The sequence below is a fragment of the Phocoena phocoena genome, chromosome X (genome assembly GCF_963924675.1).
Source record: "Phocoena phocoena chromosome X, mPhoPho1.1, whole genome shotgun sequence".
In the NCBI taxonomy this organism is placed as follows: Eukaryota; Metazoa; Chordata; class Mammalia; order Artiodactyla; family Phocoenidae; genus Phocoena; species Phocoena phocoena.
The window spans coordinates 59,716,774-59,728,849 of NC_089240.1; the positions used below are offsets into that span (position 1 = coordinate 59,716,774).

Consider the following 12,076-nt stretch of genomic DNA (forward strand, 5'->3'; position numbering starts at 1 on the left):
AGCATCTTATATATGAAAACTTTGTGTGAACTGCCTCAGAATTGAGATAATCTAGACTGAAGAACCCTACTGGAGCCAAATCTTATAAGATCAGAAAAGAGTAATCCAGGGCACCATTGTTCATGGCCACCACACTGATCTTAAAGGATTCCATGCCACCTCTTTGAGTCACATGGGAAAGATGAAGAAGGAAACTAATGGAACCAAGTTAACAATATAAGAGAAGGCATATCTTCAGTGAGGATCTGGCAGTATGACTGGTGCCTGGCATGACTGTGGAGGAAGTTGCTAGTGGTGGCTAGCTCAGAGGAACTCTAGAGAATTGCTGTGTCTGTCACTAAAATTCACTTGGCATGCGTAGCAGGAGGGTGCTAAAGATTGCCACAAGCTGATAAAGTCCCTGGCTTCCATCCACCATCATGGTCAGGTAGAGTAAACCCTTTTACCCTGGGCTCCTGCTGGACTCTTGAATCAGAGTTCTCTGTGTCTATTGTTTGGAGACCCTCCCAGCTACATATTTGTTTGGAAATACACAACAATGTATCCTGTGGCTTTTACTGAGACTCACTACAGTGAAAGCAGAATGTTTTAAATGTAAGTGCTTGTGCCCTTCATTCTGGATTAAAACTATTTTTATTATAAGTGATGGTTGAACACCCTCTTTTCAGTTATGAAGGCAACCATTGTTCCTGGACCTTTCTCCTAGGGCTTTAAGTGCTAAACTGTACTATTTCTTCCTTTAAAATGTAATTCAGGCAAACCTTGTTGCAGTTACCTGTGAGGAAATTCATGCAGTCCTTTCAGTTCCCACAAAATCAAATTTTTTTTGTTTTTACCCCTTTCTCCAAGACCAGTTCCATAAAAAGCTTTTTGCATGCCCAGTAATGCTATTGCCTACAGCCCACAAGCACAAACTTCATTTTGGAGGGTATTACTGGTTAATGTAGCTCAACGTACCTGTTCCCGTAGTAGTCCTGTTCCCCTGACCATCACCTTCAGCAAATCATGTCTTTTTATTACAAGAGGTTCTCAGTAGCCTTAGAATGAGGGAGAAAGAGGCTGTTAGATTGAAATAAATCCTATTGTTATATATTTACATTTAGGATTATAAAGGCATAAACCTGCCATGTTCATGTAGAATGTGTCACCAAAGCTTAAACCTTAGCATTGTGAAATTTCACTGGGCCAAAAGGTAAACCCACAGTAACAACATGTCTTCTTCAGGGCATGTTGAATCGGATCTACTTGGATCCTGAGCCTCTGGAAGGTCCTAGAAAAAGTCTCCAAAAGCCAGTGTCATAGGCCCTACTAGTCTAGGATAGGTCTATAACTAGTCCTTTTACTGAGACTTACTGGGAGGGAGAAAAGGGTAACCATTAACCTATAATACATTGAAGTGCTCTGTTTTTTAAGAAGGATTTAGTATGTCCTGCCCTTGGAGAATCACCGGTAGTGTAAATCACGATGAGAAAGGATGTAGGAATACTGGGGCTTCCTTTGAATTCTCTTTGAGTCTCACTGGTTAGGAATTTCTGGGCAGAATAAGGGAAATGCTTTACAAACAGCATTTACTAAGGGCCTTTTTTTTTTTTTTTGGCCACACTGTGTGGCATGCGGGATCTTAGTTCCCCGACCAGAGATCGAACCCGTGCCCCCTGCACTGGGAGCATGGAGTCTTAACCACTGGACCACCAGGGAAGTTCCATTAAGGGCCTCTTTCACTTCTTGCCTTAAAGGTACTAAGATTCAAGTTTCAACAACTATGTAATGTTTCACTGGGCTGGTGCCGGGACTCCCTGTGCTAACCCTAAATTCTTTCCTTGCTATTGAGCCAATAGCTCTTTCATCTATGACCTTAATCATGTGACATCCTGGAAATAATCCTTTCTTCCGAGGGCTTTTCAGAATCACTTAAACAGAAGTGGTAATCTTTATGTTGCAATGCCAAATAAAGCCTAAATTCCAGTGGGGAGAACAGAGCTTGCTCATATGAGAGCCTATAAATAAATTAGTCCTAATAAGTGGTTTTAGGTTTCCCTTTTAGGTGGTTGCTGTTCTAATGCTCAAAAAAGGAATGTGCCCTTCTCTGGGAGGGAATCAGTGCTTACCCTTTCCCTTCAACTAACCACTACCTCGAGTAGCTGCATATGATTGGTTCCTATGTATATGAGGGACAGAGTCTGAAGTGTGTCTGACTTAATGAGCACATTTTTCTGGGGCATTCACCTGTGGCGTTTATTTCCTTGTAGAGTGGGCTCTTGCTACCTTGACTGGATATAAGATAAAAATCAAAAATAATCCTTCATCCTATTCACTTTTCTGCTGCATTGCCTTTATTTGCTATGTCTGGTCTTAGGATGGTATGTCCATGAGAACTGGCTAGACCTGTACATTATAGAGGTAGACTTAGTGGTAAAAAACAGAAAAAGAAAAGGTAGAGTCTATAAAGTGGATTGAACTTTGGCCTGCTGGAATGGCTGTTTCACTCTAGCCCAGTGAACTCTGGCAGAGCAGGAGAGGTGCAATAAATATGTCAGTGGCCACATGACCCTATTTTTACGAAGACTGCACAATCAACCTTTATAAAAAAGACAGACCCTTGAGAAATGGGAAGTGGAAACATGGTTGTTGGGGTATATGTGACTACAGAATTGGTCCAACACCTTAAATGGTCTCTATATACACTTGAAAACAACTAAATAACCCATATAAAACCCACTAGTAAGCTCCTAAACTGAGATATCATTTCTCATTGCAGGATGAAACTGCTGCTTGTATGGCTGCAGCTATTGATACTGCAGTGGAACCAGAAGCGGTAAGTAATTGGCCCCTTTGTGTAGAACCAGGAGCTTTAGCTGTGCCATTTCTTATGATTTATCACTCACCTGAGGAAGAGACTCCCTGATTGCTACCATCCTCCATAGAATGCCTTGGAAATCCAGAAATCTTGAGTGTAAAACTCAGTTAACTATAAAATCCCTAACTTGGATAGTATCTCTCTCTAATAGTATAACTGCTAAGCAAAGCTTCTCAGGGTTGCCACTTTCCATATTTGCAGTCTGGCTTACTGATTTCTTATTAGATGCTAGTATTCTGCATCAACTGTCTAGCACATTAAGACGAAGAAGGAAACAAATTAGGAAATTATGGCAAAGTCAAAAAAGCATTAGAGAAGAAATGGAAGAAAATTTTTTCTCAACATATGTTTCTGTGGATGCAGTGGTTAAGGGCTAAAAGAACCAAGGAAAATATTTTGAGCATTCAAGTTGCAAGAATAGATAAAATGTGTTAGATATTGGCTGAAGGCTATAGAGCAGAGTCAGAATGAAAGGATGGACAGTGGTTTCCTTGAGACAGCTTTTTCTCCCTAAAACAAATATGTGTTGGTATTTTTTATATTCTGAAAGAAGAAAGATAGGAGGTAAATCAGGTGCCAGAGGTCAGCTCTGTGAGAATAAATGAAGCCTCTTCTCCATTTCCACCATTACCAAAGTGCCATTTCCAGAGCCCTCTCTCCTCTAATAAGGTGAAAGTAAGAAGTGTTGGCCAGGGCTTCCCTGGTGGCGCAGTGGTTGAGTCCACCTGCCGATGCAGGGGACACAGGTTTGTGCCCCAGTCCAGGAAGGTCCCACATGCCGCGGAGCGGCTAGGCCCATGAGCCATGGCCGCTAAGCCTGCGCGTCCAGAGCCTGTGCTCCGCAACGGGAGAGGCCACAATAGTGAGAGGCCCAAAACTTGGTTCACTCTAAAAGAATCAGTTAAAGGATATAAGAAATAAGGTTCTTGTGAGAACAGAGAAATAGGTTAGCTCAATTTACTTCTGATGTTTAAAGCAAATGTTTGAGAAGCTACAGTTTTAAAAGAACAGAGGTACTTAAAAAAAAAAAAGAACAGAGGTACTGGTAATGGAGAAGTGGCTGTGAGACTTGATGAAACAGTGCCTAAGGAACTCCAATTGCTTGTTCCTCTCACAACTCATTATACTGATCTTTTCCAGCAAGTGGAAATCAGTCCAGGGAGCAGCAGGTCTTCTGATGGTTTCACCACTCAGCATGCTCTACGTCAAGCTCAGATGTCTAAGGAGCTGGTTGAGTTGAATAAAGCCCTTGCACTGAAAGAGGCCCTAGCCAAGAAAATGAATCAGAATGACAGCCAACTACAGCCTATCGAGTTCCAGTACCAGGTACAATATTTACTAGGGCACGTAATGTTCATGTCTACCATCTCTCTTTAGTAGTATGGGAAGAAAGCAGGCACACCGTTTTTGATGATGACAGGGCAACATAATGTGCATAGTACAACTGGAGTTGTGCTGCTGGTTAAAAAAAGGATACATTTGGGCTTCCCTGGTGGCGCAGTGGTTGGGAGTCTGCCTGCCGATGCGGGGGACACGGGTTCGTGCCCCGGTCTGGGAGGATCACACATGCCGCGGAACGGCTGGGCCCGTGAGCCATGGCCGCTGAGCCTGCGCATCCGGAGCCTGTGCTCCGCAGCGGGAGAGGCCACAACTGTGAGAGGTCTGCATACCACAAAAAAAAAAAAAAAAAAGGATACATTCAGTATAAAGAAACTGTAATTTTCTTTCATTTAATCTAATACCTTACTTATGCAACAGGTATTTAATAAGTAGTTAGATAATGTTATAATAAATGTGGTCCCTACTTGTAGAGAAATTTTGTTCTAATAACTATGCTGGGATTCTAAGAAAGGTACATCTCTTAGTAGACGGTCTGGGTTATAGTGAGAATTATGAAGACACTTGTAGTGGATGTCACATGAGTTGGCAAATGGTTAAACTGCTTTTCCTAGTGGTAGTCCTAAGTGGCCCTTGCTAATTAATAATCAGGTCTTTACTTAAAGACAAGTCTTGGGCTTTTAGGTTGTCCACAAGGTTACCCTTGCTCCAGACCTTATTTTCCCCTGTAGCCTGGTATTTCCCATCCACAAAGGGATGTTAGCAGAACTGGTAGGGGGAAGGGTGGATTACTTTCCCATTCAGCTATATCCTATCATCCCCAAAGTCCTATATGCTGTTCTCGACAAATCCCTGTATTACTCATACATTTCTACCACCAGTTCCCCTAAGTTTTCAGAGTAAAAACAAGAAAAGTGTTTCTCCTAAATAATTTTCACCACTTTTTTTCCCATAGGGCAGAAGTTGCTTCCAAAATAATAACTGAGTTGCCAATAGAGGTGTTATTTCCTTTTTGTTATCACAGTCTTAACTTTTTTTTTTGTCTTAACTTTTTTGAAACTTATTTTTTATTTATGTCACACAAATGCACGTATATCATTTTTACAGGTCAAATAGTACAATGCTCAGAAAAATAAAAGCAATCTCCTGCCCTACTACCTTCTCTCCTATTCCCTAGGCTTATAGTTTAAGTTCTTTAAGCTGTTTCTTCTGACATTTACCTCCAGATTTCTAGATAAGAGTTGGTAGTATAATTATGTTACTTTAAAATTTTTGGACATTTTCAATTGACTTCCCACTATGGGAGACGGGAATATAGCTCTCTTATACATACCCCCATGCACAGTGCCTCACCTCTATCTTTCAAAATGGTTATATCACACTTTTTGATTAAATGAATATTTAGTGTTTAAATTTTATGATTACGTAAGTTTTATAACTGAGCCACATAGTATACTATGATTCCATTTCCTTTCTTATACAGCCTTTTGCATTTCCTGAAGTTAATTTTGGGAGTTCCCTGGCAGTCCAGTGGTTGGGACTGGGGGCTTTCACTGCTGTGGGCCCGGGTCCAATCCCTGGTCGGGGAACTAAGATCCCTCAAGCCATGTAGCATGGCCAAAAATAATAATAATAATCACAATAGTAATAATAATCTCATTTTTTCATTTACTTAGTCTGCTATTTACCTGTCAATAATTTATCTCCAAACTTCTTAACAGAATTATAAAGCTCCTCTCAGTAGTCAAACATACCAGGTAATTTATCAATCCATTTCTTTCTTGAAGACAACCCTCTTGGAATCTTTTGTTCTGGTTTGCTTTCTCTGGGCCTACTGCCCAGCCATCAGCCTGGGACCGTCGTCCTGGGAACCTGCTTCACTTCTCATCTCTGTGTTGAAACCGATTCCATGTCTTCCTCATTCTTGGGCTACTCCTTTGTGTTGGTGGAGTACAACCCAAACAGCTTTTTGAGAAAGTGTACATGAAAGGAAAATGTTTTAAACCATTGCATGCCTGAAAATAGCTTTTTGTTGTTGTGGTGGTGGTGGTGTGGTGATGGTGGTGTTTCTTACACTTGTTAGTTTGGCTGGGTTTAGAATTCTACAGTGGAAATCGTTTTTCTTCAGAATTTTGAAGGCTTTGCTCCATGGTCTTCTATTTCCAATGTTGCTGTTTAGAAGTCCATTATAATTCCTGATTCTTTTTATTTGACCTGTATTTTCCTCCCCTCTGGCAACTTTCAGGATCTTTTCTTTATCCCCAAGTATTCTTTAATTTCACAATCATGTGCCTTGGTGTGGATCTGTTCTCACTTATTGTGCTTGGTGCTTGGTGGGTCCTTTCAATCTAGAAATTTGTATTCTTCTTTAGTGGGAAGTTTTCTTGTATTATTTCTTTAATAATGCCCACCTCTCTATTTTCTTTGTTTTTTCTTTTCTTTTTTTTAGTAAATTTATTTATTTTTTGGGCTACATTGGGTCTTCGTTGCTGCACATGGGCTTCCTCTAGTTGCGGCCAGCAGGGGCTACTCTTCACTGTGGTGTGTGGGCTTCTCATTGCGGTGGCTTCTCTTGTTGTGGAGCACAGGCTCTAGGTGTGTGGGCTTCAGTAGTTGTGCACGCGGGCTCAGTAGTTGTGGCTCACGGGCTTTAGAGTGCAGTCTCAGTAGTTGTGGCACACGGGCTTAGTTGCTCTGTGGCATGTGGGATCTTCCTGGACCGGGGATTGAACCCCCGTCCCCTGCATTGGCAGGCAGATTCTTAACCACTACGCCACCAGGGAAATCCCTGTTTTTTCTTTTCTTGCACTCCTCTTAGTCAGATATTGGATCTCTTAGATTTAGTCTCTGCTTTTCTTATCTCCTCTCTCCTATTTTCTATTTCTTTGTCTTTTTATTCCATTCTCTGGGAGATTTCCTTGCACTCCTTCTGGTGAATTTTTTTATTTGCCTATTTCTAAGATTTTTTTAAATTCTCTAATTGTTCCTTTTTATAGCCTTCTCTTCTTTTTTTTCATGGATGCAGTGCTCATCTCTAAGGATAGAAATTAAATTTTGTTGAAGTTTTCTTCTTCCTGCCTTGCCTCTGTTTCGTTCAAATTCCCCTCTTTAGTGTGTTTGATTTGGTCTTTCATGTAAGAAGCTTTCTTCAAATTTCCAGTGATCTTTGGTTGTCCATTCATATTTAACAGTGAGACACTAATAGCCAATAGGAAATTCTGTATGCATAGGTTTCTCTGGGCTGGTCAGTTTCCAATAAAGAAATCTTTCATTCTCTTGCCTGGAGTTGTGTGGGGAGAGTAGTAATATGCCCTATTTCTGGTAACTCAGAGGAAAAGAGGGAGTTGAAGTCTCTCCAGTTATATACAGACTTTTATTTAATCCCCTATCAGTAGTATGTTACTTTATCCCTGCCTTTTGCTGTGTCTGCTGCCTATGAGTCCAGCCTGTCAGGTTCAGCCTCTCCAGAGAGGAAACCTCTTCTCCTCTTTGTGGTGCTATGGTACAAATTAGCTTGTTACTTCTTGACATTTGTCCTATAGGAGTCATAGTTTAGCTTTTTCTACTCTAATTCAGTTACCACTTATCCAAAATATTTTCCTCATCCAAAAAAGTTTGTTTATATCTCTTGACTGCTCTCTTCATCCTTGTTGATTTATACCCTTTTGGGAGGTCATTTTAGTGGGTTTTCAGGAGAGAGCAAGTTAAATACATAGCTCAATCCTCCATACTAACAGGACATAAAATGCAGCCTTTTTTAGGTTGAATGTATTTTGGCCTTTCCAGGATAAATGAAGGATTAACGATAAGGCTGAGAAATTATTCCTCTCTTCTTGTACTCTTGCCTAGAAACGCAGGGACATATGTTCCCCCAGTGTACTTCTAACCCTATGAGGGGGTGCTAGTAATGATCTATAGCTATAGCTGTAGTAAGATAACTTGTCCTTTTTTTCCCTTGGAATCAAATATGCTTGAGCTTCCAAACCTTAAAGTTAAAAGGAAATAAATTCTTAATGTTAACAGTACCTTTTAATCACATGTAAATGTCTCTCTTTTTCTAAGAAATAAAGGTAATTTTTTGTTCTAAACAATATTTTTCCTATCACTGTAAAGAATTGCTATAGAAAAATCTGAGGAGGTATAAGTTCTTGTTAGTGAAGACTACCATGAATTATAATAGCCCAGGAGTCAAATATTTGAATAATTTCCCTTGTGGAGCCAGTGAGACTATTAACTGAATGTGGCATACATAATGAAGAGATACTATTTTTTTACCCATCCCATTGGTAAAAATTTTGAAGTGTAGCAATATCAAATGTTCGCAAGGGTGCAGGGAAATAAGTACTCTCATACATAGCTAGCGAGAGTGTAAATTGGAATAACCACTTTGGGGGACAATTTGGCAGTATCTATTAAAATTGAAAATGTGTACCCCCATGACCCTGTAATTCCACTTGTCTCTACCCTAGAAAAACCTTGCACGTGTGCACAGAAGGCATGTACAAGAATGTTTCATTATGGCAACAAAAAGAATGAGATAGATCTGTATGCACTGATATAAATAAATCTCCAAGACCAAGTTTTAAAAAAAAGGCAAGTTACAGAATATTATCTACATATAATGTAACTCTGTTTATCTTTAACATATTTCAGTAAGTACACACATACACATACATATATGCACGTGTGTGTATATATTATTTTAAAGTCTATGTATTTACATATATTATTATATATTCTAGGCATTTGCCACAATATACTTAGTAAATACACACATACACACACGGCATTTACATTTCTATGTAAATGTCTAGAATATGTACATGTCTATATACATAGTATGTAAGTGTCTAAGGAAAAAATGTCTGGAAGATCTGGACCAAGCTGATGACAGTGGTTACTTCTGGAGAGAGGACTGGAATTTTGGCAGGGGTAAGGAAGTCAAGGGGACTTGCCCTTTATATGTATTATCTGGATTATTTTTTACAAGAATGTTTTCATGTGTTACTTCTATAAGTACACATACACACACACACACACGTTATTGCCAGTTTAAATATACAGGGTATATAAAGCAGTGAGTTGGTCTTCATTGATTAGATTGAAATGACTAAAAGTATACTTCATGGAAAATAGCTCTTGCCTATTTAGATACAGCCCCACCTAACCTGCCTCTGCTTCTTTTTGTCATTTCAGTACTGGTCTAAGGCCCTTGTATAATCTTCTTGGCTACCAACCACTTATTCAGCCAGTTTCCTTTAATCTTTTTTTGGTTACGAGAACAGGAAGGAATCTGTTCATTGAGTTTTCCCAATCTTGGAAAAACTACCAAACTTCAGTTTCTAGAATTTGTTTTCTAAGTGCATGCAGAACTGCAGATGCTATTGAATGCATACGTTTGAAAGTTCAGAATATAAGAATGTTTGTGCAGCTCTTTACAGTTTACAAAATATCTTTACTTTTTATCTTATTCAGTCTTCCCAACAACCCTGTGAGGTAGGTGGTGTTAGTTGTTTACATAGATAGGAAAACTCTCGGGGGTCCCCAAGACCACCCCCAGGTTCAATGATTCACCAGGAGGACTCACAGGACTCAGTGTAAGATTTATTACAGTGGAAGTATACAAAACAAAATCAGCAAAGGGAAAGAGCACATGGGGCAAGGTCTGAAGGAAACCAGGTGCAAGCTTCCAAGAGTCTTCTTCTGATGGAGTCACATAGTATGTACTTAATTCCTCCAGCAATGAGTTTTGACAACATGTGTGAAATGTTGTCTATCAGGGAAGCTCCCCTGAGCCTAGGAGTCCAGGATTGTTAGCAGCAGTAATTCATGTAGGCATTCTCTGCCTAGCACATACAAAAATTCTAGACTCCCAGAAGGAAAGCATGTGTTCAGGATAAATCATACTGTTTGCACAGTTTAGGCATAATGAGCCACTCTTATCAGTTAGGAGATGGTGGGAATCCTACCAAAATCCAAGATCCCAGACATGAGCCGAGGTCCAACTTGCAAGCCAGGTCTGTTTTTAGGATATCAGTCTCAGGCCTGCCACATTAACTCTTGTTTGCATAGAAACTAAGACTAAAAGAGATGAAATGGCTTTCCTTAAGTTGTTTAGATAGGATGTGCTGGACTCAAGGTTTAAACCCAGGCCTTTGGATTCCAAGTTCGTACTTTTCCCACTATATAACTTCATTCTCCATCAAATCAAGTACAAATGCTTTTAGTGTGCAATCGAAGTGGTAAAGTTGAATGCCTAGTTCCTTAAGACATGAGATGTTGAAGTGATTTTCTTGCTTTGCCTTTTAATGTTTTCTTTCTCTCGACCTATAACATTTCTAGGATAACATAAAAAACCTAGAATTGGAAGTCATCAATCTGCAAAAGGAAAAAGAAGAATTGGTTCTTGAACTTCAGACAACAAAGAAGGATGTCAACCAAGCCAAGTAAGAAAAAAGTCAATACTATTATTTCAAGTCCCAAACTGTGTATGAAAAGCCATAGACGAAACAGAGAAGTGAAAGAGCCATTTCCTGCCCCTACAGGATTTAAACCTAATTATGGAGAGGAGACCTAAAACAAAAGAAAAGCTAAGGAACTGAGATTTTAAATACCATCTCATGGTGACAGTAGAAGAATGCCATAACACAGCATATGATTAGCAGCCAAATAAATTTCTTAGGCAGTAATGGCTTTAAGAGTTCAGAGGCAGGAGATATCAGTTCAGGCTGGCATGATCAAGGAAAGCTTTATAAGAAGTTAGCATTTGAGCTGTATTTTGAAAGATTATCAGACCTACCAGACAGCAACAGTTTCTTTGTCCCTGTGCTGATGGTAAATTCGTTTGTGAATAGAATTAATATTCAGGCTAGCAAATGAAAAATCAATCTAGCCATCCCTTAGCCGGTTAAGAATAAAACCAAGACAAATTACCAGAATATCCTACACTCCCTTAGACCTTTGCCTTTATTGGCTATTCTACCTTCTTTTTACTTAGTGATTCTGTTATATCTCTATAGTATCTAAAGTTCATGTTCTTAAAAGTTATGTTGAATGTTTACTTTCTATCTCAGACTTGTATAACAATCATCGGAATTATTCCTTACGCTCAAGTGAAGTGAAATGCCTTCAAAGAACCATCCTTTTAACGCAGAGTGGTGAGAGAGTAGTGTATTGAGGCAGCTACATTGTTACTTACGCAAAAAATTTCCTTTACTCTTTAGCTCCCAGTGTTGAGATGGTTTTGGTTGTTTGGGTAGGATTCATTATTTAAAGATGGCTATGTGACTGGCCGCCTATTTTATATATATCAAGGTTGTGAACCTGGGAGTCTAATATTATGTCTTTTGGAGTCAGACTTTGCTGCTGCTAGTCCTCATTCCTACAACATCTGTGTTTAGGTTGAGTGAGCGCCGCCGGAAACGTCTCCAGGAGCTAGAGGGTCAAATAGCTGATCTGAAGAAGAAACTGAATGAGCAGTCTAAACTTCTGAAGCTGAAAGAATCCACAGAGCATACCGTCTCCAAACTGAACCAGGAAATACGGGTAATAAACTCTCATCCTTGCATTTACCCTATAGAAACTTACAAACATAGGTGTTTTATTTAGAATTAGAATTATACTAGAATTATTAGAATTAGAATTATACTACAGAGGTGTTTGCAGGTGAGAAAGTAGCAGGCAGGGCCCATCATTTCAAGTGTTTGAATCTCTACAAATGTCCCTTTTGTAGGACATTGTGCTAGCCATCTAGAATCTGAATAACAAAACTCTGCTTTGACATTCAGAGTTTTAATGTTAGATTCTCTGAAACCAAAGGGCGATGATACCTTAATATTTAGTGGTGACATTCTGACCACTTTCCATGATCATGTGGAATAA

General features: G+C 39.5%; 1 protein-coding gene across 1 annotated transcript in view; it reads left to right on the forward strand.

Moving 5' to 3' along the window:
• The window catches only part of KIF4A (kinesin family member 4A), a 127,637-nt gene that overhangs the window by 75,949 nt on the left and 39,612 nt on the right, over nt 1–12,076 (forward strand). The window contains exons 13-16 of the mRNA XM_065900334.1: nt 2,759–2,815; nt 3,998–4,183; nt 10,538–10,641; nt 11,596–11,740. Of these exons, the coding sequence (XP_065756406.1) occupies nt 2,759–2,815; nt 3,998–4,183; nt 10,538–10,641; nt 11,596–11,740 (492 nt within the window). The remainder of the gene's footprint in view (nt 1–2,758; nt 2,816–3,997; nt 4,184–10,537; nt 10,642–11,595; nt 11,741–12,076) is intronic.